The 21,786-nt window shown below is 40.8% G+C and overlaps 1 protein-coding gene and 1 pseudogene across 1 annotated transcript; one reads left to right on the top strand and one right to left on the bottom strand.

Moving 5' to 3' along the window:
* Positions 1 to 1,594: 1,594 nt before the first annotated feature.
* zpld1a (zona pellucida-like domain containing 1a) lies at positions 1,595 to 21,488 on the bottom strand. The gene is made up of 11 exons (XM_023404681.1): positions 21,270 to 21,488; positions 20,720 to 20,833; positions 20,133 to 20,353; positions 19,128 to 19,309; positions 18,584 to 18,656; positions 18,014 to 18,111; positions 12,014 to 12,094; positions 11,741 to 11,912; positions 5,409 to 5,511; positions 4,874 to 4,903; positions 1,595 to 3,838 (listed from the first exon to the last, which is right to left on the bottom strand). The coding sequence occupies exons 2-11, from the start codon at positions 20,823 to 20,825 to the stop codon at positions 3,663 to 3,665; spliced, it is 1,242 nt and encodes a 413-aa protein (XP_023260449.1). The 5' UTR covers positions 20,826 to 20,833; positions 21,270 to 21,488; the 3' UTR covers positions 1,595 to 3,662.
* Positions 8,800 to 9,898, top strand: LOC147819187 (uncharacterized; annotated as a pseudogene).
* Positions 21,489 to 21,786: the final 298 nt, after the last annotated feature.

Below are 21,786 nucleotides of genomic sequence, written 5' to 3'. Positions count from 1 at the left end.
TTGTTTCCATTTAATTAGAATTAAACGTCTTGCAAGGAGTGTGGTGAAAGCTATGACCACATAGGCTGTTTGGTAGAAGAGCCCAAGATTCTTCTGATGTCAAACCAACGAGGGCACAAACTGGGTCAGGGCAAGCTGAGTTCCAAACATCTCACTAAAAGCTTTAAAAATACTTACCACAAGGAGGTGAGTCTCGGACACAACCAAAGCATATGCATCAAGTCTGCTGGCTGGCCTCTGCATCGAGGGCATAGTGGGTCAGCCGTCAGATAAATCTTTGCCAGCCTAGCGTTAGTGAGATGGACTCTCTGAACCAATTTCAGTTGCATTACGCTATGTTTGGTGGATATGGACGAAGTGTATATCAAGAGAAACCGGCAGAATCCATCACTGTAATAACGGGACATGGCCTCCAGGGGAATGCACCTACATCCCGCAGCTCCAGGGTTACCATGGCAACCTCAGCCACCTGGGTTCCAGCCAATGGTCTCCAGCTACAGCGCAAATCACAGTAGGCCGGTCTTAACATTCTGCTCATGATTGGGTTGATGTCGAAATATAGCAATATTTAATCACCAAATCTCATTCGTAAATTAAGTGATCATTAGCTGTATCGCCATAGTCTATAGCCATAACATATCCTCTCCCCCAAAAACACTAATTTTATTATTACTTTAACCTTGATGATTATTACATGTTGCATTTACTCTGTAGATAGTACTCTAGTTAAGAAACTTCTTTATTTACACTTCATCGTTGTCCTGTTGTGTTCTTTTGAAGTAGAGACTAGAGATCACATTCATCAATGAAATAATTCATTGTTGTCTTCCTGAGGACTGGTGACCCCTTTTCAACCAGAGCAAATTCTAAATTGTGGTGTTCATGCTAAACCAGTAAATACGAAAAATTGGCTGTTTTGTTTGGTGATTGCAAAAACGTTAATTTTGCCAGTGTGGAAATTGGACATTTGATTTGGGATTGGGAGAAATAGCAAACACACTACATCTGGAGGAACTGAGATAATTAAGCTAGAGGAGGTGTGTGCAATAAGATCAGGTACTGAAATTATTTCAGGGTAAGGATTATTGTGTTGTATGTATAGCACCTTGCTGCTTATTCCTTTTCTATTTTTATGTGTTCTTATTTTTTTTTAAAAACTGCTTTGTATTTTGTATTTGGATTGTAATTTTGTGTCCTTCTTCATTGGCTTGCTCTAGATAATAAACATATACTGGTTATATACTGCTGACAGCTGTCTTCACGGGGTCACAGAAGAGTGGGGCACTGTATATTGTTTTGGTTAATCTGCTGGAAAGGTCACTCATGTAAGGTTATCAATCAAAGAGCTACACCCACCCATTATCTTCAACAACAGAAATTGAGGGTCAAATCCCTCAGTATGTCTTCTCACATTTTCCGTTATATAAATGCAAACTTTCACGTGTCTGACATTTATTGGGATTAAGGGGGCGACACTTCAGTACACTCTCAGCAAAAAACTCTTTTTAAGTGATCAAAGTTGCAAATTTGAATTCTTTCGCTGAAAAGGCTTCTCTCAAAGACGTTTTGTAAAACATTAAACAACAGATACAGCTGAGCTATTGTATTATATATTGTCAAAATTACAGGAAAGTAGAGGGCGACAGTTTCTCTTATTAACTACACGAATGCATGTGTCATTTATTACCAGCACCTAGTTGTATATAAACATGATTATAAACATGATGGAAGATAGGGTTGACACATAATTTCATGAAAATCCAGTCATACATTTTCAAACTGGTTTGGAAAAAAAACACTGCCAACAAAATACTGCCAATAGCTTTTACAAAGTTAACTTGTGAACATATTATCACTTTTTATCACCAGAAACAATCCAAAACATATATAAAATTAATTTAGTCATAAGTAAATGTAATGTAAATGTAAATTGCAATTCATGGCCACTGCCTTAACCCCTTGGCCACCAAAGCTCTTCTAGTGTGTAATTATTGTATAAATCTATGCACACTGTGTTTATATGTTGTGCCAATAACAATACAGTAGCTACAGAGGTGACACAGTTCTAAACTGCACTGAAAGTACATTAATGCTTTTCTGAAACCAGTTGTTAATGCTCTGATTATAAAAGAATAATGATATAATATCATGTCTCTAATTCTTCTTGGGTGCTGTTCTTTATGAATGAATTTTGAAATTCTCCTCTCTAATTTGTTAAAAAAAAAAAAAAAAACATGTATGTGGAAGAAGTAGGATGCCAATAGAAAAATTAAGTAAGGGAGACTATATTGATTGTAACTAGTTAGGTTTGTGTCACAATCTGCTCCTCAGTTCCCCTCAATCCCTGTCTCCTGTCACTTCTCCCAGATCCCAGGAGAAGCTACTCCCTTCGTCCCTTTGTCCTCCTCAGACTTGCCATTCTCCTTCCACCCAGAAGATGTCCCCAGACTTTTCCCCTGTTCTCACCTGTTGTTCCTCTGTTCCACTGCAATCACCTCACTTTCCCAGCTCTCCTACACACATGATCCCAGTTTTTCTTTTTTCTTGTGTGAGATCAACTTGTGTTCCTTTATGTCTCCCCATCAACTCATCTGCCTGTTTGTTCATCCGTCTGCCAGTAAGTCTGTTTTTCTCTTAAACTGTCTGTGGGTCCTCCCTGCTCCTGCTGACATCAGCTGAGGGTTTGATGTTTGATGACTTCTACCCAACTCTATTTAATTTTTCGTTTTGTGAGGTGACCTCTTAGTGTTGCTGAAGCTTTACTGCCTGAGAGCAAGTCTTTACTCAGGGCTGAGAAAAGCACCATCACCTACTGTGCATAGAACAACAGACTTCATCCCCCTGCTGTCATTGACTGAAATTCTCCAGTCAAGTTTAAGAGGATATTCATACTGTATCTTTAGAAATATGACACTGCACAAGTCAAACTCAAATATTTCTAATATGCAACAACAATTTGTAGATTTCAAAAACAGGTCATCAGTGGAAGTTTAAGAACACATTTTTGCCCTCCACATTGCATAAAATATTTGAAGTGAGTGGACTACATGTTTAGGTAGAACAGACCTATCAACTGATGAATCATAAGACAAACCCCCTAGACTGTGGCAATGTTAATAAAGATTTACTCAAATAATAATATGAATATATGTTTAAGTTAGGTTTTATTTCAAGAATTTAACCTTAACACCCAACCCTGAGGCTTTCTGTTGGCTCACTCAGTCAAACATTTTACTTTTAATTTTCCCTCATACTCTTATATTTCAGCCTCTGAGCAGGAAGTGCTTTTACCAGCACGTTATACATTTCCATAATGTACTGTAAGCCTTGTAATTGATCCTTTACCTGCAACTGAAAGCTATTCAGCTGAGGTATTGAATTAAGTTAAGTGTCCCCACTATGTGGGTTAAAGCTGCATGACAAATGATCACATGCAGGTTGAGGCCACGTGGTTGAAACACAAAGCACAGATCAACATATAAAAAGTCCTGCTTTACTTCTACAATAATGCTCATTGTACAGATCTGGTAACAGTTATCTAAATCAACATTTAGCTTTTATTCTCCTGTAAAATGACTACATGCACAAACATTATGTCACATATGTTGTTTTCCCCTCGCTTAACATTGTTGGAGTGTCTGCAGTAACTTTTGGTGAGGCGCTCAGCTGAAGGCTGGGTTGCGGACTCCAGACAGGGTGCTGACAGGAGTGCTCTTGCCTTTGAGGAGGGTGAGGGAGAAGATGAAGAAACAAACACTCATGACGCCCAAGATGATGACACCTGAGATGAGTGCGCTTGTCACTGTGTTAATCTGAAACACTGGAGCTTTCAGATTGGCTGAAGCAGTACAAGCACAAAAAAAAAGTCAAATCATTTTCATATAAATCCTACACATAGGCACAGCTACTAGTGACGCACTGAACATTTCTCAGGCCAATTTATTTAGTTTTTCTCATTCCTGAGAAAAATTGCATAACTCTGGTCCTTTTCAGAGCTCAAAACGAACTCAGAGCAATTAGTCTACATGTTTTGTGCATACTGTATGTGAACACAGAATGAACTCAGACCCCTCTGAAGCGAACTGTTCACTTCAAGACTGTAGTCGTGATTCGCTTAAGCTATGCATTGTTAACACAAAGTTCTCCAGGTTTGCCTTGCCTTTTTGCCATTGTATTTTTGACATACCATTGACAGACAATATGCTATTGCATTGGGACGCTCGAAAAAACAAATAGATGGAACTATGGCTGCTGGTAATGACAGTATGACTGGTGGATGATGAAATAACTACTGTACTTCTACAGATATAGAATGAACATATCAAACTACGACTGTCAACTACACATAGAAAAAATCTCTACCTGCACAAATTTATCATTCTGTCACACAAACACGCACACATATACACACACTCTCTCTTATAAGGTTGTATTTGTTAATGATAACAGAAGTTAACGATAATGCAGAAGCAGGCTGACTGTAGAGAGTTGTTAAAGTGTCACTGAACCTTTCAATTCAAGGCCACCTTGTGGTTTGTTTAACCCGTGCATTGTAATAATACAATATAGTATTTTACCAAATAGAACAAGAATGTGGATAAGACAAGTGTAGCAGCAGCCATCTCCCATAATCCAAAACAAAGGATTATGGGAGAAGGTCTGAGAGCTCCAGAGGAACTATAGTGTGAGAAGAAAGAGGACTTAGGCCCCATCAGAGCTGAAATGGACCATAAAGAGAACTCAGACCTCCTTCAAATTAATTCATGATGTGAACACAACCTCAACCGCAACCAGCTTTCACTGGTTTAAATTGCAAAGGCAACACCATGTTAAAAGTGTCATTGTATGCAACTGACAAAATCTGAAGACTTACCGAGTTGAGAGTTGTTGGTTGGTGTTTCATCTGTGGAATAAAGAGGGAAAGGACATTTAAGGGTAACACTTTGTAAGGGTAATGCTTTGTATTCAGCACAGTATACTTTACTGTCCAATGGCGTGTGGTTAATTTCTTGTATAGTACATGAGTCAATGAGATGCTTTCAGGCGCATTCTGACTATCTAGGTCACCCAGATAAGTTTACATAAAACAATGTAATATCCCAGTGTCAAATACTTACGTAGGTACGTATGTTTGACACACTTGAGTAGGTAATCTATCTTAATTTAATATATCTAATCTGAGCTGTGCAGATTTAAACAGCTTGAGGAATTGCTAGAAATCACAGCATAAAAAAGAAATATTGTGGAGTTCATAAGAATGACAGGAGCTTATGGTACTGTATTATGCTCTTATGTATGTTGTAGGTTGGAGGAAAAGGTTCTTCAGTTTGGATAATGTCAGGAGGAGGAGGAGGTTGATGAGAAAACAGACTCTGACGAGAAGGAATAACGGTGTTATCAAACCGTACCAATCCGAGTGATGATAGGCCCGGCAGACAGGACAGCATTTCCAGATGCTGTGTTTGATTCCGTTCCCTCTGAAATGTCTCTCTTTCTCCTGCTGCCACAGATCTATGAAAAAAAAGGTAAAGAGAGATATGTTGGCAGAATGACACCTCCCCTGATTTATTCAGGAGATATGTAACAGGGATGGTTAATGTTGCCTTTTTACATTTCATAAACTGAAGTTTAGTATTATATTATTATATGACACATGCAGTGCAAGGTTACTTTTGAAATGTAATAGTTTACATATTACTAATTACCCTGGTAAAAATATAGTAATAAATAATATAATAAGAAGTTACTACCAGACACTAGACACGTGATAGATAGATATATCCAAAATGTCAAAGATCAACTTCACTGTGACATCATAATGTTCTGCAAAAACACTTCTGGCCTTTATTCAATGCTGTAAGGGGAGATTGTGACGATATAGACTGGTTGGCAGAGGCATTAAACCACAAGCTGGGAATTCCAGTTTTCTTTTCCTTTTTTCCCTTATTTTCTGATAAAATGGAAATTCATTTTTATGATCATCAGTGGTGGACGTATTCAGACCCTTTAAGTTACCCAATGCAGCAATGTAAAACAAATCCATTATAACTGAAGTCCTTCTTTCAAATTCCTACATGATTAATTGTGTCACACCCAGTCTGGATAGTTACGTTTTTGTTTCTCCTAGTGTTCTTTGTCCCGTACTTCCTGTTTTATTTTGATACTCACCTCTTGTCTCATTTCACGTCCTTTACTTCCTGCCCTCATGTGTTTCCCTCCTGTGTGATTACCTGTCCTGCTCTAATGTGTTGCACCTGTGTCTCATTGTCTCCCCTCCTGAGTATATAGTCTTATTGTCCCCTTCCTTCTGTGCCAGTTCGTCTTGTTCCCTCGTGACAGCGTTCCAGCATTTTTCCTTGTGAGTTTCTTAGAGCCAATAGTTTCCTGACATGTTTTTGCCTTTTGACCTTGCCTTTTGCCTGCTTATTGTGTCTTTGTTTGAGTCCAAGCCTGTGGTTCAGCATTGACAGTACGAACTGGCCATAACATGGGCTCAGTGGACTCAGATACAGTGCGCTCTGTGCTCCAGGCACAGGTTCACAAGATCCACAGTCAAGATGAACAGATCAGACTCCTTCGCCATGAAGTGAAGGAGTTGACAGATCGTCAGGAGTCCCTCTTGGCAGCTTTCGGAACCAGCACAACCATCTCATTGACCAAATGCGGAAGATGCAGAACCTGCCGGTCTCTGCCAAATTGACACCGACGGCACCTCCGGGTTCTGGTTCCAATGTTGCTTCTCCTGCGCCCACCGCACCGTCCCTGCCTCTCCACCTTTCCAGAGCACAGCTTTTATCCGGAGACTCAGGTGACTGCAGAGCTTTTCTAACCCATTATGATTTGCATTTTGAGGTTCAGTCCTAGGCCTTTCCCTCTGACCGCTCAAAGATTGCATACATTATTTCTCACCTGACTGGGAGAACGGAGGCCTGTCACCTGTCTGCAATTCCCTGTCGCTGTTTTCCAAGACCTTCACCCAGATTTTCCAGCAGATGGCCCCTGGACGGGAGGCAGCCCGAACCCTGGTGAAACTGCGACAGGGTAAGAAGAGGGTCTCTGATTACACCATAGAGTTCTGCACTCTAGCAGCAGAGACAGATTGGAATCAGCCAGCCTTGTTTGATGCATTCCTTGATGGACTTTCTGACACTCTCAAAGACCAATTAGCCCCCTGGACCTACCTGCAGAGCTGGATACCCTTATTGCCCTGGCTATAAAGATTGACAAGCATCTGTATGACAGAGGAAGAGAGGCAGAACCAGACCCTGCAGTTCCCCGCCACTCCAGCGGTGGCAACAGGTCAACAGCTCTTCTTCTTCTACTTCTTCTTCTTCAACACTGTCTCAGGTGTTTGGTGATGACAGTGAAGAGGTTTTCTATATATATTTTTTTTTTTCCAACTGTGTTTATTGTGTGATATTTATGTAGTGTTTGTGGATTGTTTGCCTGCACAGGCAGCAGACAGCAGGTGCTGCTCCACTCTGGCTGGGTCCAGGCTGCCAGCTCTATGGCCAGTGTTGTCGGCGGCTCCGTTGTCGGCGACTCCATGGCCGGGGTCTCCTACTCTGAGGATGCCAGGGTCAGCAGCTCTCTGACTTAAAGTTCAGCGGGAGAAGAGGTGGCTGAGGTGAGAGCAGGGCAGAAAGCAGTGGTAGCTGTTGTAGGGCAGAGAGAGGCTGAAGTTGAGGTGAGAGCAGGGAAGGAGGTAGTTGTAGGTGTAGGCCAAAGAGAGGCTGAGCTGTTAAAGGCCAGTCTGGATACTAACACTGATTTAGACATGGAGTGTGACTGCGACTCTGACAGTGTTTCTGTGGCAGACAGTGTTTCCCAGAACACTGACTTATATTCTCTGGAGGAGATCAATAATTTCTTGGACGATACTTTTGGTAAATCAGCCAATGTAACTGATTATTTCCTGATGACAGAAAGTTCGTTCAGACGGCGAACACTCTGCAAAAGCTTGTGGGTCTGGACTTATTGGATGATAAGAAACACTACAGGTTAAAAAAAAACACATAACTACTGTAAGAAAAGACTGAGACGCTGAGGGGTCTCTCTCCGCCAGAGCTGGCTGACTGCCCCCCTGTAGTCGTATCGGCCTACGCTGATGACATCAATGTGTTTGTCCGGGACTAGGGGGACGTTCTGGAGTTAGGGGCTGGCCTGGCTCTGTATGAGAGGGCGTCCTCAGCAAGGATAAACTGGGAGAAGAGTGGAGCTTATTCTGGTGGGGCGTTGGAGTTCAAGATGCCCTCCTGGTCTCCCTGGGAGCCTTAGCTGGAGAACAAGAAGAGTAAAAGTTTTGGGTATTCATCAAGGCAGCAAAGACATACAAAAACAGAATTGAGAGAGAGTGTTGGGGAAAGTGGAAGCCAAGTTGTCTAAGTGGAAATGGCTGCTCCCACAGCTGTCCTACAGCAGAAGAGTTCTGATTATCAATACCCTGGTCGCCTCTTCCCTGTGGCACAGACTACAAGTGTTGGTTCCACCACCAGACCTCATGGAGGTGCTGCAGCGGCTCCTCGTGGACTTCTTCTGGTCGGGTCGTCATTGGCTGTGGGCGGCGGTACTGTATCTCCCTGTGGCAGAGGGAGGGTGGGGCCTTATAGACCTCAGATCCAGGACAGCAGCCTTCAGACTGCAGGCAGCTCAGAGGCTGCTGTATTGCTGCAGTCTCTGCTGTCGGCTCCCGCCCAGCTCATCCTCAGAAAGGCCGGGCAACTTGGCCTAGATAGACAGCTATTCTTGCTGGACTCACAATGTGACCTGTCTGGACTCATGCCATTCTACAGGTCAGCAATGGATGCATGGAGGACACCTGACATCACCTGACCTCCTGACTAGGGTTGTCACCAGAACCAGCACAGTTTCTCCGGCACATGCTCAACCCAAAGGGAGGATGAGGACTGTCCACTACTAGGCTGCAGTCTAGCTGCAATAACAAATTGAAGATGGTGACATATTCAAGCACACAATTTGGTCCAGCTACAGCACCTCGGCCCATCGAAAGAAAAAGCCAGAAGAGTCACATATGGAAATATTTTACTTTCAAGGCGGGGATGACAGGTTGATTATAGACCTGCAAAAGCCTGTTTGTAAATGGTGCCTTCACACTTTCCAAACCATAGTTGAAATGCTGTGCAATTCAATTGCAATTTTACTGCTTATGTTTTAGCACAGTTTTTGGTTTTTTTTTATTCATATTTTTCAATAAAAGAGTTAAAGTACATGCAATTTTTTTTTTTTTACTGTGGTGTCAAAATAGGTGTTGAGAATCGTGGAATTTCACTGGTATTGGCTACTAAATTTCTGGTATCGTGACATCTCTACTCCTGACCCCAGGCCTGGAATGTGGCTGTTTGAGGAGCTGCTGTTTAACAACAGCTTCCTGTCTAATAGCGTGCTCTCTTCAGCCACTTTGAGGAATCATTTTTGTTGAAGCTGGGGTCGTCAAGCTGGGAAATCTAATGAGGATGTCGTTGGACACACTGACTGAGGTGACCAACATCAGGTCATCCTGAGTGCTACAGAGGTTTGTAGACGAGGCGGGGCAGTCTCTGTCTGCGCCACTGAGGGCTTTTGTTTGGGACCGGGCGCTGGCTGAACAGTTGAGTGATGGCCACGAGTTCATGTTCCCCCATCAGTCCTGCTGTGGGAGAGTGAAGAGAGAATAGTGGCCTGCTTCTCTCCCTGAAGACTCCAGTGTTGGGAAAATTTGTCTCCAGTAGGAAGAAGCAGCTGTATCACAATTGTGTAAAGGTCCTAGACCTCGGCTCACTAAAAGGACTCAGGGAGTCCAAATGGACTGAGGTGCTTGATGCAGCTGCTGGCGGCTCCTGTATAAGCCTGTATAAATGGATGGCTGACCTCCAGTGGAGGATCATACCTGGAGCTATAGCTACAAAAAGATACAAACAGATACAGAGCTCACCTAGACCCTAGCACTGGGGAGGGCTGTCCTTTTTGCAGGCAGACAGAAACTGTAGAACATCTGGTGGTTTCCTGTCCTTGTTTGTCTTATTTATTTAGGCTGCTGCACGAGTGGGTGGAGGATTTAGGAGATGTTTCTTCTGTTTCACGTTTTAGTTTTTGGCCCAAGGTACATTGTTAAAAAGACAGACACTGGTTCTTATCAATTTCTTGTTAGCAGCTGCTAAGATAGCAATCTGGAAAAGCCATAAGAACAAGTTGTCAGGTGTGGGCTGGACGGAGCCGGTGCTGTGTCTGAAGGCTCTGGTCTCAGCTCGGCTCAGAATAGAGCACTCCTTTTACAGACTGACTTGCAACCTGGATGTTTTCAGCACTGTGTGGGGGATCAGGAAGGTCCTGTGTTCCACTGGGGACTATGGGTCACTGCAGCTCAGTTTGTAGTTTTTTTTAACTTGAAGGTGTTGTTGTTGTTGTTTTTTGATTGAGGGGTTTTAATTGACTGGTAATTTATTACAAGCTTTGATATGCACCATTTAAGATTTTTGGCATAATGTGTCCTAAATAAAGTTGTGTGAAAGTTGAAAGTCTTCTTCTTCTTCTTCTTTGCGATGCTCTCCTCCTGCTGACTCTACGACAGCGCTGCCCTCAGCCACGGAGGAACCTATGCAGCTTGGCCAAACCCACCTGACTCCAGTGGAAGGCCAGTGACGAGTTTAAGAGGGTTGCTGCATCTATTATGGTCAACTGGGCCACTTCATCACCTTCTGCCCGTTAAAAGACCGGGCTCGCCAGTGAAGGTGAGGGCCTGTTAAGCTGTACTTTGACTGTTTCCAATCCCTCTCGTTTGCAACCTCTAGTGTCTCTCACCTCCCCTGTGTGTTCTCTTAAGCATACAGTCCTAGTTGATTCTGGCTCAAACGCTAACCTAATGGACTTTGATCATGCCAGAAAGCTGGGCCTCAAAACCCTCCACCTCAACCAGCCCCTGGATGCAAGTGCCCTGGACGGCTGGCTATTATGTAAGGTGACTCATCGCACCCAGTCACTGCACCTGTCTTTCCCCAACTCTCACACTGAAAGAATCAGCTATCATGTCTTTTGAGCTCCTCAGCACCCACTTATCCCTGGCTCACACTCCACAGCCCTCATATAGACTGGAAAACAGGGCAGGCAATTTCATGAGGAAAGACTTGTGTAAAGAACTGTTTTTCACCCTATCAACCTTTCCTGTCAGAGCTTCAACCTCCTAACACCTCCCTGATTTATTTATTTATTATGAAGCATCAAGACCGTCATCTGGGGCAGGTTTACTCAATGTTCACATAATCAAAACCAAGTAAGGTTTAGCTTCTATGTGGTGGAACAAGCCTCCTGAAAACCTGAGATCTGGGCTCAAATCATTACATGTTTGCTATAATGTTCACTCTTCAACTGTTTATTTGCTTGCTTTTGCTTTTGTTTCTGTTTTTATTGCCTTTTAAATGCAATTTTAATGTCTTATTTTTAATGTATTTTTATGCCTCTCTTACTAGTGTCTGAATGGTGCTGATATAGATAAACTTGAAATACTACTCAAGTAAAATACATGGACCTCAAAATTGTATTTAAGAATAGTAAAGGTACTTAAGGTCGCTTTCTACCACTGATGATTATGTCTATCAGTAAATATCTGAGAGTGAAGCAGGTGAATCTAGGTGAAACTTAGACTCTTCATCACGTGTTCCTCATGAAATTAAGCTGTAGATGTGTGTTGTGTTTTATGCTAATAGTTTGTTATGTGAGTTATATAGGTACACTTTGTTATTCTCACTGGCATGAGCATTGCACAGTCATCTGCTCGACACAGCTTGGTGACGCAGTGCAGGAAAACAGTGGACATCTTCTGGTTCTTGTGCTTTACAAAGCGGAATACTTCAAAAGCAAAGCGGCCCATTTGGCTCTTCCCATTCTCAAAGACAGTGGTCTGGGGGTCTTTTTCACAGCTGGTCCATGGAGGGAAAATGAGAAAGAATTATTAGAAAGGAGAGCAAGAGAAAAATCTAAACTGAAACAAATCACAGATGTGTTTTCAAATGTGAGTTACCTAAAGAAAAGATCATAACGGAGGTCATCGTTGGGGTTTCCGGAGGGCGTGGTGTAACAGTAGTCCATTAGAACATTCCACCTGTTTAACATTAAGGATTAGTAAATCAGACTTCAGGGACACACTTGGTTCATCTCTGCTTGTAGGTGAAAATTGCCACCAAAATGATCTTTGTCTTTTCAGTAGAAAGAACTGTCATGTGACATGTGACCTGTCACCAAGAAATGATTTTCTATATGACTACTTAATTTTTGCAATTTTTTTATGGAAATGTAATTGTTGCCTGGATTATGTTCCCTTCCACGGCATATACAGTGTCTTCAGTGTTCTCACTGCTTCACTTTTTTTTACACTTTATTCTAAATGGATAAAATTGCATTTTCCCACCAACCTACACACCTAACCCATAATGACAAGGTAAACATATGTTTTTAGAATTTTTGGGGGAAATTTATGAAAAGTCGAAAACAAAGGCTCTCATTTACAGAAATATTCCCAACCTGTGTTCAGGTGCAGTAATGTGGTGCACTGCATCATGTGATTTTCATACTGTGAGAATCTCACAGAGAGATTTCATGAGATTTTTTTAAATGCAGGTAAATCAGCTAAAAATAACTGCACACAACTGCAGGGGGAAACATTATGACATGCAGTTACAGAGCACACACATGCACACACACACATACACATACACACACACACACACACACACACACACACACACACACACACGCAGATTCAAACAGTGAGCTGCTAATTGCACTCTAGACTAGCAAAATGGATCTGTGGCGTCCAGGTTGGTGGTCCTGTGGCTGAAAATTTGTGTTCACCCAGATGTCATGTTTACATTACTGCTGATCCAAGCTGGAGCTGATATGACTACAGAGTCATTTGACTGGGAGTGAATGAAAATTGTATTTCTTCACATTGACAACAAAAAACAGATGTTAACAGGTTTTTTGTCGAGTCCAAAAGGGGTTTATGTATCATCAAACGGAGCAGCTGGCTGTTAAGTACAGGTTCCTACTCAGATTAACAAAATGGTAGTGTCAATAACCTAATGTCTCCTGAGTCCCCTGAGTGTTTAGCTCATGCTCATTTCAAAACTCTTCATAGTCATTTGTAGCTGTTTTTTTCAGGGTGCATTTCTTAAAAAAAGTCTTACTTAACAAATTAATAGTAACTTTCTTCTACCATGATCTAGCAGCACCCATGTGTAGGTCAGTGGTGTTGCTCTTCATATTGTGTTGCAGCAGGTGTAATTTTTATATATTATATATTTATAGCAGACATACCTGGCCTGGCATCAGTAACAAGTCGTTAAAGAAGTTCATTGTAAGGACATGGAGAGTTATGGACCCAAAATTTCCGGCATCAAACTATCAAATTGATAGCAAACAGAGACCCTTCCCTCACAAACAGATCATGCTGTTGCTGGGTCAGCTCCAGAGGATCAACAAATGGAAAACAGAGAACTAGAGAACATAGGCAAAAGCTCCAGTTTGTAACAATAAGACACTGCCTATTGATATTTGACTGTTTCTTATATAGGAAAAGTAACACCAAAAGGACTGATAATCACTAAGGTGTGAATCCTGGCCTCTCTGTGCCATGCTGAATACACACACATACACACACACACACACACACACACACACCAACCTTTCTCTAGATAAGAGTCATAAGCTACAACCAACATTCCAATCCTGAACAGTGAAACAGCAGAACTCTCTTCACAGACACAGATCTGAGGAAGAATATATAATTAAATATCTAACTGTTCGGTAACTCATGAGATGTTTCTATGTAATAGGTCAATCCCAAACTTCTATCCTATAGAATGGTTGAAATGCTGCAGCATTCACACTATTGTTATTCAAATCTTTATATTTTCATAAGAGATTTGAAAAGAACTATTGTTCTTCAAATCTTTATCACTATTGTTATTCATCTTTATTAGTTTGAATGCTGAGGCACTATTTTTGTCAAATCTTTATATTTTATTCTTATTTCTTCTACCTTTCCATGGTCTCTAACTACTCCTAAATACTTTTTCGTACAAAAACCATTCAATTATCAAAACATTCAGCTTGTTCAGGAGATCTATCCTTACCTTCAAGTTTTTGATACTCTTGATAATTTTTGAAATAATAAGCTTTTTCTGCAGTTTTCTACAATATAAGTAAATGGAGATGAGGTACAACTCCTTCAAAACTTCAGTGTCTTTGAAATTCAACTTCTCAAGCATACTTTCATATACAGACTTCATTCAAACTTTGAAAGTGTTCTGAACAGTTTAGCTATTAAGTGATTATTCAGCTTATTGATATATTAAAGTTTCTACTGTTGAGGATGGAGTCCATCTTTCTTTTACTCATACGAATGATTACTCCTTCACATTTTTAAGGCATTTTATTCCTACTCCCACCTTTGGCAGTAAATAATTTAGCTTTCAACAGTTTCAATAACATGTTTCAATTATTGGCTTTTTCAACTAATGGACTTCAGCTCCTCCAGTTTAACATTTGGGCATCTAATTTTTTGAAACACTATACTTCAGTTTATTTGAGCAGCTTTTTCAACAATTTAGCATTGTGTCAGTAATCTCCTTATCCAATTTAGGCCATTTAGCTTTCAACTGTTCAAATGTTTTCCTGTGTTTCACATTTTGTATATTTTCTACAGTTTTGTGCTGTTTGTTACACTTTCCAACAACAACTTACGCCATTTTCAACCATTTCATACCATTCAACCTCCAGCTTACAATTTCTGCTTTTAATCTTCAGCAATTGCTTGAGCTACTTTAGCATTGCTTCAGCAGTTGCTTCAGCTTTTTCAGCATTGCTTCAGCAATCTCAATCAACTCGCATTCAACAACATGTTTCAGTTTCTCAGATTTTGCAGTTTATGGACTGCAGCTCCTCCAGTTTAACATTTAGAAAACTTAGATGTTTTTCTATTTTGTACATTTTGTACATTTTTGTCGAGTTTCATGCTGTTTGTTAAACTTTTCATCAACAATTCAGGTCTTTTTCAACCATTTTTCATTCAACCTCCAGTTTACAATTTCTGCTTTTAATCTTCAGCCATTGTTTCAGCTTCTTCAGCATTGCTTCAGTGGTCTCATTCAGCTCTCAGCGTTCACACACATTTTCAGCAAGAAATGCATTTTCTAGTTATTCTTATACTTCCGCCTTTCTACAGTCTCTAACTAATCCTTCATACTTTTTTGTACAGAAAGCATTCACCTTTCATAACGTTCAGCTTGTTCTGTAAATTATGGGATGTATATAACTTTTTGTACTATTTATGATTTTAAAAATATTAAGCTTTTTCTGCAATTGTTTTGCAATTCAGATGAATGAAGAGACTGTTCAAATCCTTGAAAGCTTAAGCCTCTTTGAGCCTCAACTACTACAGCATACCTTCAGCTACAGACTTCATTCAAACTCTAAAATGTTTAGAAGACTTTCCGCTATTAAACTTGTATTCAACTTTTTCATATCTTGTATAGTTTTTGAATGATCACAGTTATAGTTTCATGCTTTTTTCAGATCATTTTTAAGTTTATAATGGGTGTGCACTGCATGGAACAGCCCGACTCTCTCTCTTAAACGCACAAACACGCACACACACACACACGCGCGCACACACACACACACACACACACACACACACTTCTCCTATAGACTGTAATACAAATTCATAAGCTGATAGCAACCATTGTCTCAGCAGGTGGTTGTAACGCAGTATCTGGGCAACAAAGCTGATTCTTATTGGCTAATTGGACTCCATTGGATTATTGCTGCTCTTTCTGAACACAGTTAATGTTGCTGTTTTCTTCATCACAGTGTCTAACTACCTGTTGTACATTTAAACTTACACTAGTTCTGCTCCAGCACTCAGAGCTCTGTGCTCCTTTTAGTGACTTTCACTAACTCAGCAGGTGTTTACATGCTGTTCAGATCTGCTAGTTACTTGAGCTTAGCAGTTAGCACTAGCTTCTCTCTCTCTCCATCGCTCTCGCTTGCTCGGTGTGGTGTTGTTGTAACTTCAGTGTAGAGGATTGTGATATTTATTACATCTTCAGTGTTACCTGCTGTTTTTAGGCACAGCTACACTTGCTAACCAGAGCCAACTTCGTACTCAAGTGCCATCTCTGAAAAAGCTTTTCGGATGCTCTACGGTAGACAGCTCTACTGACACACACAGCAATACACACATGCACAAACACCATCTTACTTTTTTGATATTCACCTTCAAAAGACTCTCAACCAGGTAAAAAGAACTTACTGGAGGTTCTGTTAGGCAGCTCTACCGCTACACACAAAAACACACTCATGCACACACATGCACACACACACACAAACACATATTGACAGAAACACACAAGCACCATCTCCACGAATTTGATTAACCTTCAAAATAAAAGTTTCAACATGGTAAGAGGGAACTATTGGCTCTGCTGTCCAAAACCTCATGCAACTTATACTGCCAAACACAGATGCACAGACACTTGTAGTAAGTAAGAGTCCAAAAAAGGTAAGAGGTAAGGTAGGTCATGAAAGTTCGATCTTAGAAGCTATCGTCTATATGGGGATATAGTGATATAGCTTTATTGCAGATCAACTTCTGTTAGGACTTGTACATGTGTGTATATGTTTTGGTATGGTAGTGGGGACAAATTTGGTTTTGAAACCATGAGTGTGAAGTTATTTTGGTCAGTCATGACAGCCTCAAAAGGTCTTTAGAGGTAAAACTGCAGTGACTGAGGTCAGTGTCAGGATAAGTCTCTATGACATAAATGAAACTGAAAGTAATGTTCTTTGTACAGATTGAAATGAGAGGAGTGAAGTACACGCACCAAGCAGCAGGCACATTCAAAATTCCTCCAGGAATTTTCTAGTTTCATTTAATGTTTTATGGTCATGGTGCCACATGCTCCAACTAACATCCTTTTTGTTGACACACGCGATCTTTAAATTTTTATAAGTCAATCAAGAACAACTGAGCCAAAACAACAGAGGTACCTCATAGTAATTTTTAAACTTTTTGAATATAATCATGTTTTCCCTTTTGAAGCTTTTTGACAGTTTTATAGTCATCTGGTCAACGCCAGTCTCCTCAAAAGTTATCCAGCCACAGTGAAGTCCACTAGAGTTTATTTAACATCAACCCTGCAGAGAAGCCTACCAGAAATCAAGAGTGCCCAAGACAGAAAGTCTCCTGGCAAACTCCACCAGAGCTAAAATGCTGAGACACCGGCAGAAACCACCACCGTGATACAGCCACCAGGATAATCCATCTAGACTCTGCGTCTCCAGGGTTACCAGGGCAACCACAGTTACCTTGGTTCCAGCCAAGGGTCTCCAGCTACAGCGCAACTCACAGTAGGCTGGTCTTAACCTTCTCCTCATGACTGGGTTGAGGTTGAAATATAGCAATATTTAATCATCAAATGTCATTCGTAGACATTAGCTTATAGTCATAGTGTATAGCCATAACATATTCTCTCCCACCATTGCCAACTCATCACACTGCTCATTTCATTATTATTTTCATCTTTATGATTAATACACGTTGCATTTACTCTGTTTTAGTTAATACACTTTTTTATTTACACCCAGTTGTTGTCCTGTTGTGTTCTTTTGAAGTAGAGACTGGAGATCCATTGAATTGAGAAGTCATGGCTTCTGATATAAGATTGATAACATTATACATTGAAGTAATTCATTGTTCTCCTCCCTGAGGACTGGTGCCCCCTTTCAATGAGAGTAAATTCTAAATTGTGTTGTTAACGCTAAATATTCCACACAGTCCGTGGGTGTGGATTTCTAACATTGTACTAGTCACATTATTTCCATTTAAACAACTTGGCAGAATACAAGTGATAGTGGACAGCATGACATGACAACAGTAACCTACTAAGCCATTGTTGGGATCACAAAATGTAGTTTTGGTTTAGTGAATATGGAACGGGTCTAGATGTTGATTGAATACCTCCTGTCCAGGTTAGTGGCTTTTACAGCTGCAAACACCCGTGTCTTCAGGGTCAGTCCTGCCATTGGGATGGACAGCTGCTGAATGTACGAGGAGTCCTGCAGATAAACCAAAAAAGCATTTCAGCACATTTGTCACAGTTCCTGACCCCTTCCTTTCATCTTGTTCAGAGTGATTTCTTCAGTCAGACTCCACTTTGTGAATCAGAGCAGATCTATCATCTGGTTTCCATTGAATCCAATTTACTAATGTTTGGTTCAAACTGACAAGTTGATTTAGTGAAAGTTTGAAACGAGTTGAGGAATAATCTTCTCTAATTTCAGGAATAAAGGTAATTTGCTGCATAAAAGGTTTTCTGAGCTTTATCTTCCCCATCTTGTACATGGATCATCATTCTCAGAAATCATTGCAATCACAGATTTAAAAGCTGCAGATTGTCTTTAAATAGCTGCAGAGCCTCTTATGCTCTTTGATGCTTACTGACTAAGTATGTCTTTGGTTTATAGCTTTCTTGCCAGCACAACACCCTCAGCTCCCCTGTGCTGCAAAGAGTCAGATACTTGGACTTACATTATAAAGCAGGAGATTCAATGTGCTGATGAAAGTACCATTGCTGTCCTTCACTGAGATTGCAGCTGCTGACCTTCAATAAAGATAAAAAATAGTGCCAAAATATTTTTGATGTAATTTGTGTTTAAAGTGTTTTTGGTGAATCAGAGAATACATGTGTAAGCATAGATATTGATTTAATGTTCACAATATTAATAAAGTACTAAAAACTTCCTCCAGCCTAAAACCATAGCTGAAGTTCTTAATTGCAACTGTAAAAGGTTGAAACATACTGTCCAGAGTCCTGGCAACCATTTATAATCTTCAACTTTGCATTCCCACATCTGTTTTCATATCAATATTTGCAAATTAGAATTTAGCCTTGACCAGTCACTGGATGTTAGAAATGTTATATACAGGAGGCAGACACACTTCAACACTAATGAAATGAAGCTGAGAATAATTAAACTTTTTTGTTAGTCCATCACACTGGCTTCTCTAAAGCCCCACTGGAGTGCTGTCAAACCAAGTTAAAAGAGAAAGCGGTCATAAAAGTGAGACTTACGAGGCCAGCTGTGTGTTGTTGACCAGGTATTCCAGTGGGTAACTGCAACTGAACTTGTACAGCAGACCTGGCAGGTAGCTGATGATGGTTGGGGGGTCCGGTGTGTCGATGTACCCTGATATGTTACCAATCTGCACCAGTGACAAGTTCCCATAAGCATTGGGTCCTTGAGCCGTGGAGACCTGCAGTAAAGAATATCAGTGTTGGTAAAACTCCTCCTTCTGGCTCACTAACTGACCTAGTAGCTTACTGTGGACACAGGGGTTGATACCATCGGCAATACCACTGAGCATACTAACACACCTCACTAATCCCCAACTCAGTCCATCCTTATCTGAAAGCAGATCCTCCAGGAAATGTCCTGTTCCAGCTAAATACTGGTATAACACATGGGTGAGAGAAAGCTCGCTCAAGAAAGATTCACTTTCAACTACCCTCTTACTCATCATCCTGACAGGGCCTCTGGGGTCCCACAGCAACCCCCTTCACTGAGATAAAGAGTGCTGGACTTCATTCCCATGCAAGATAAACAATGCTTTTCAACATCTAAAATTGGATATTGTGAAGGAGACAGCTGGCTGAAGTAACAGACACATCTCATTTTTTTCCTACCAACTGATCTGAGCATTTTTGCTGTTCTCAGATTCAGTTTTTACTTGTTTAACTTATTTTAGTTTAGTACAAAATGTCATAAAGATAATTGTCAATTAAGGTAGTGAGTTATTCTATGACAGTTTGTAATACACACCTTATTTCTGAATAACAGCAAAAAAAAAAACATATTCACTCTTTCCTGTAAACTAGATTTCTACTTGCTTTAATGATATTTTCTCAATGCTGTTACTATTATGTATGACTGCTTACCATTCCACTCACTGAAAGACGAGAGATAAGATCTAAAAGATACTGCATACTGGTGATGAACAGTGTGCAGTATCAGTGATGCTGACAGTAATACTGTAAAATCTGTAGAACAATCATTTGTACCATTCCTGTTCTTCTTACCACCAGGGAGTTGCCACAGGACTCCAGCGATGCCAGGCTAATACTAAAGATTACAACAGTGGGAAAGGTGTTGTTATTAATGAATCCGCGGCAGTGGGCATCTCCATGGCGACCATTGAGGGCCAGGTCAGTATCGGTGTAGCCGGAGAAGAGGACAGGGCAAAAGTTGATTTTGAGGGTTATGGTCTGCACCCCACAGTACACACTGATATCCCTCTCCGCTGCAAGGGACACACACACACACACACACACACACACACACACACACACACAAAGACAATACATAAACGGCCCTGTAGCAATTTTGTCATACTGATGAATGAATAACTGAATAATAGAGAAATTATTAATGTTTAATCAGAGTGAGTTATGAGGTCAAGTGATTTTGAGCCTAAAACTGAATTTTACTGGACAATTCTGTTTTAGGAATAGAAGTGGAGTTCTGGGATTACAGACCACAATCATCATGTAAATTTTATTCACTCGTATGTGAGGAGAACTTTCCTTTAAGAGGATATTCAGGTGTAATTTTAATTCAGTGTTTCAGAAACAGTGTGAATTTGTGTCAGTTTCTTTGAGTTCCTCACCAGGAAAGCGGCTGTGAAAGTTGGCGTCACAGTTGTATCCATTGAATTGAGCTTCAGCTGATAAGGCTTTACAAAACAGTAAAAGAATCAAATATATATGTTCCATTTCAGCACCTGAAACAGAGTGAGAATTTAATGTAAGAAATCCAGTCTATGCACAAATACAACCTTAAAAGGTGGGAAAACAGAAAGTGAATCCATCATTTATTTAATTATTTTGCTGAGAAAAACCCAAGATATTCTTCTGCAAATGTATGACTGTCATTGTGGAATATTTTCCCAAAAGTTTTCAGTTATCTTGTAACGGTTCTGAGCAGCAAGCATAATGGTTATCTTGTGTGCAAACCCTGTATAAACCTCTGTGAAAACCTCTTATCACATAATTGTTGTCAGTCACTCATAGTGTCTCAGTCCTGAGCAAACAGCTAAATTAAAGCACTAATTACACCACATTTGTATTTAGCGTCTCGAGCTCTGACAGCAGATGGTCTTGCTCCTGACAGCTTGAGGTAAAATGGAAGACTGTTCTACAAGAGGTAGAACCACTCACCCTGGTTCCTGGAAGCCAGCAAGTCAGCGGTATTCCATAAGCTTCGGACAGACGATGGAATGGTCTGCACAGCATCCCTACCTGACAACTAGAAACAGGACTCAGGAGCAGGGGGGGAAAAGGGATCCCACACATAAGAGATTCATTATTTGAACATGTCAACAAAAAAGGGCTGTCCAAAGTGAACATGGGAAAGTCCATCAAATCTGAATGTGTTATTCAAATCCTTTCACATCCGCAGAAACATGAGCAGGTTTTGAAGTTTCCCACTCATATCCTTTCGGCCCAATCTGGCTCTGTCACTGCTCACAAATGGTTTGACGCTGCATGAGGTCCAGCAGCGGGGGGGGGCGGGTGTATTATCTTTTCATCGCTCCAGTAGCCCTGGCCTGCTGACTGAGCCTTTCCTTTCTTCCCTAGCTGGTTGGGGAGTGCAGAGCCGACCAAACTGACCCTCAGCCCCAGGAATCCACACTTTTCATGCTTTGTGTGTGGCAGTCCTCAGTCATCACAGCAG

The sequence above is a fragment of the Seriola lalandi genome, unplaced genomic scaffold (assembly GCF_002814215.2).
Source record: "Seriola lalandi dorsalis isolate HSWRI2012SDOR001 ecotype SW California unplaced genomic scaffold, Sedor1 jcf7180002054256, whole genome shotgun sequence".
Taxonomy (NCBI): Eukaryota; Metazoa; Chordata; class Actinopteri; order Carangiformes; family Carangidae; genus Seriola; species Seriola lalandi.
Note: the sequence above shows the minus strand (reverse complement) of the source record. Positions and strands in the feature narration are given on the sequence as shown.

Excerpts from the sequence above, each read along its gene's own strand:
- zpld1a (XM_023404681.1), bottom strand. The coding sequence starts at position 20,825 with ATGGAACATATATATTTGATTCTTTTACTGTTTTGTAAAGCCTTATCA. Across the intron at positions 11,913-12,013 it reads CGTTATGATCTTTTCTTTAG|CTGTGAAAAAGACCCCCAGA; the intron begins GTAACTCACATT and ends TCCATGGACCAG. Across the intron at positions 4,904-5,408 it reads GCCTATCATCACTCGGATTG|ATGAAACACCAACCAACAAC; the intron begins GTACGGTTTGAT and ends TTTATTCCACAG.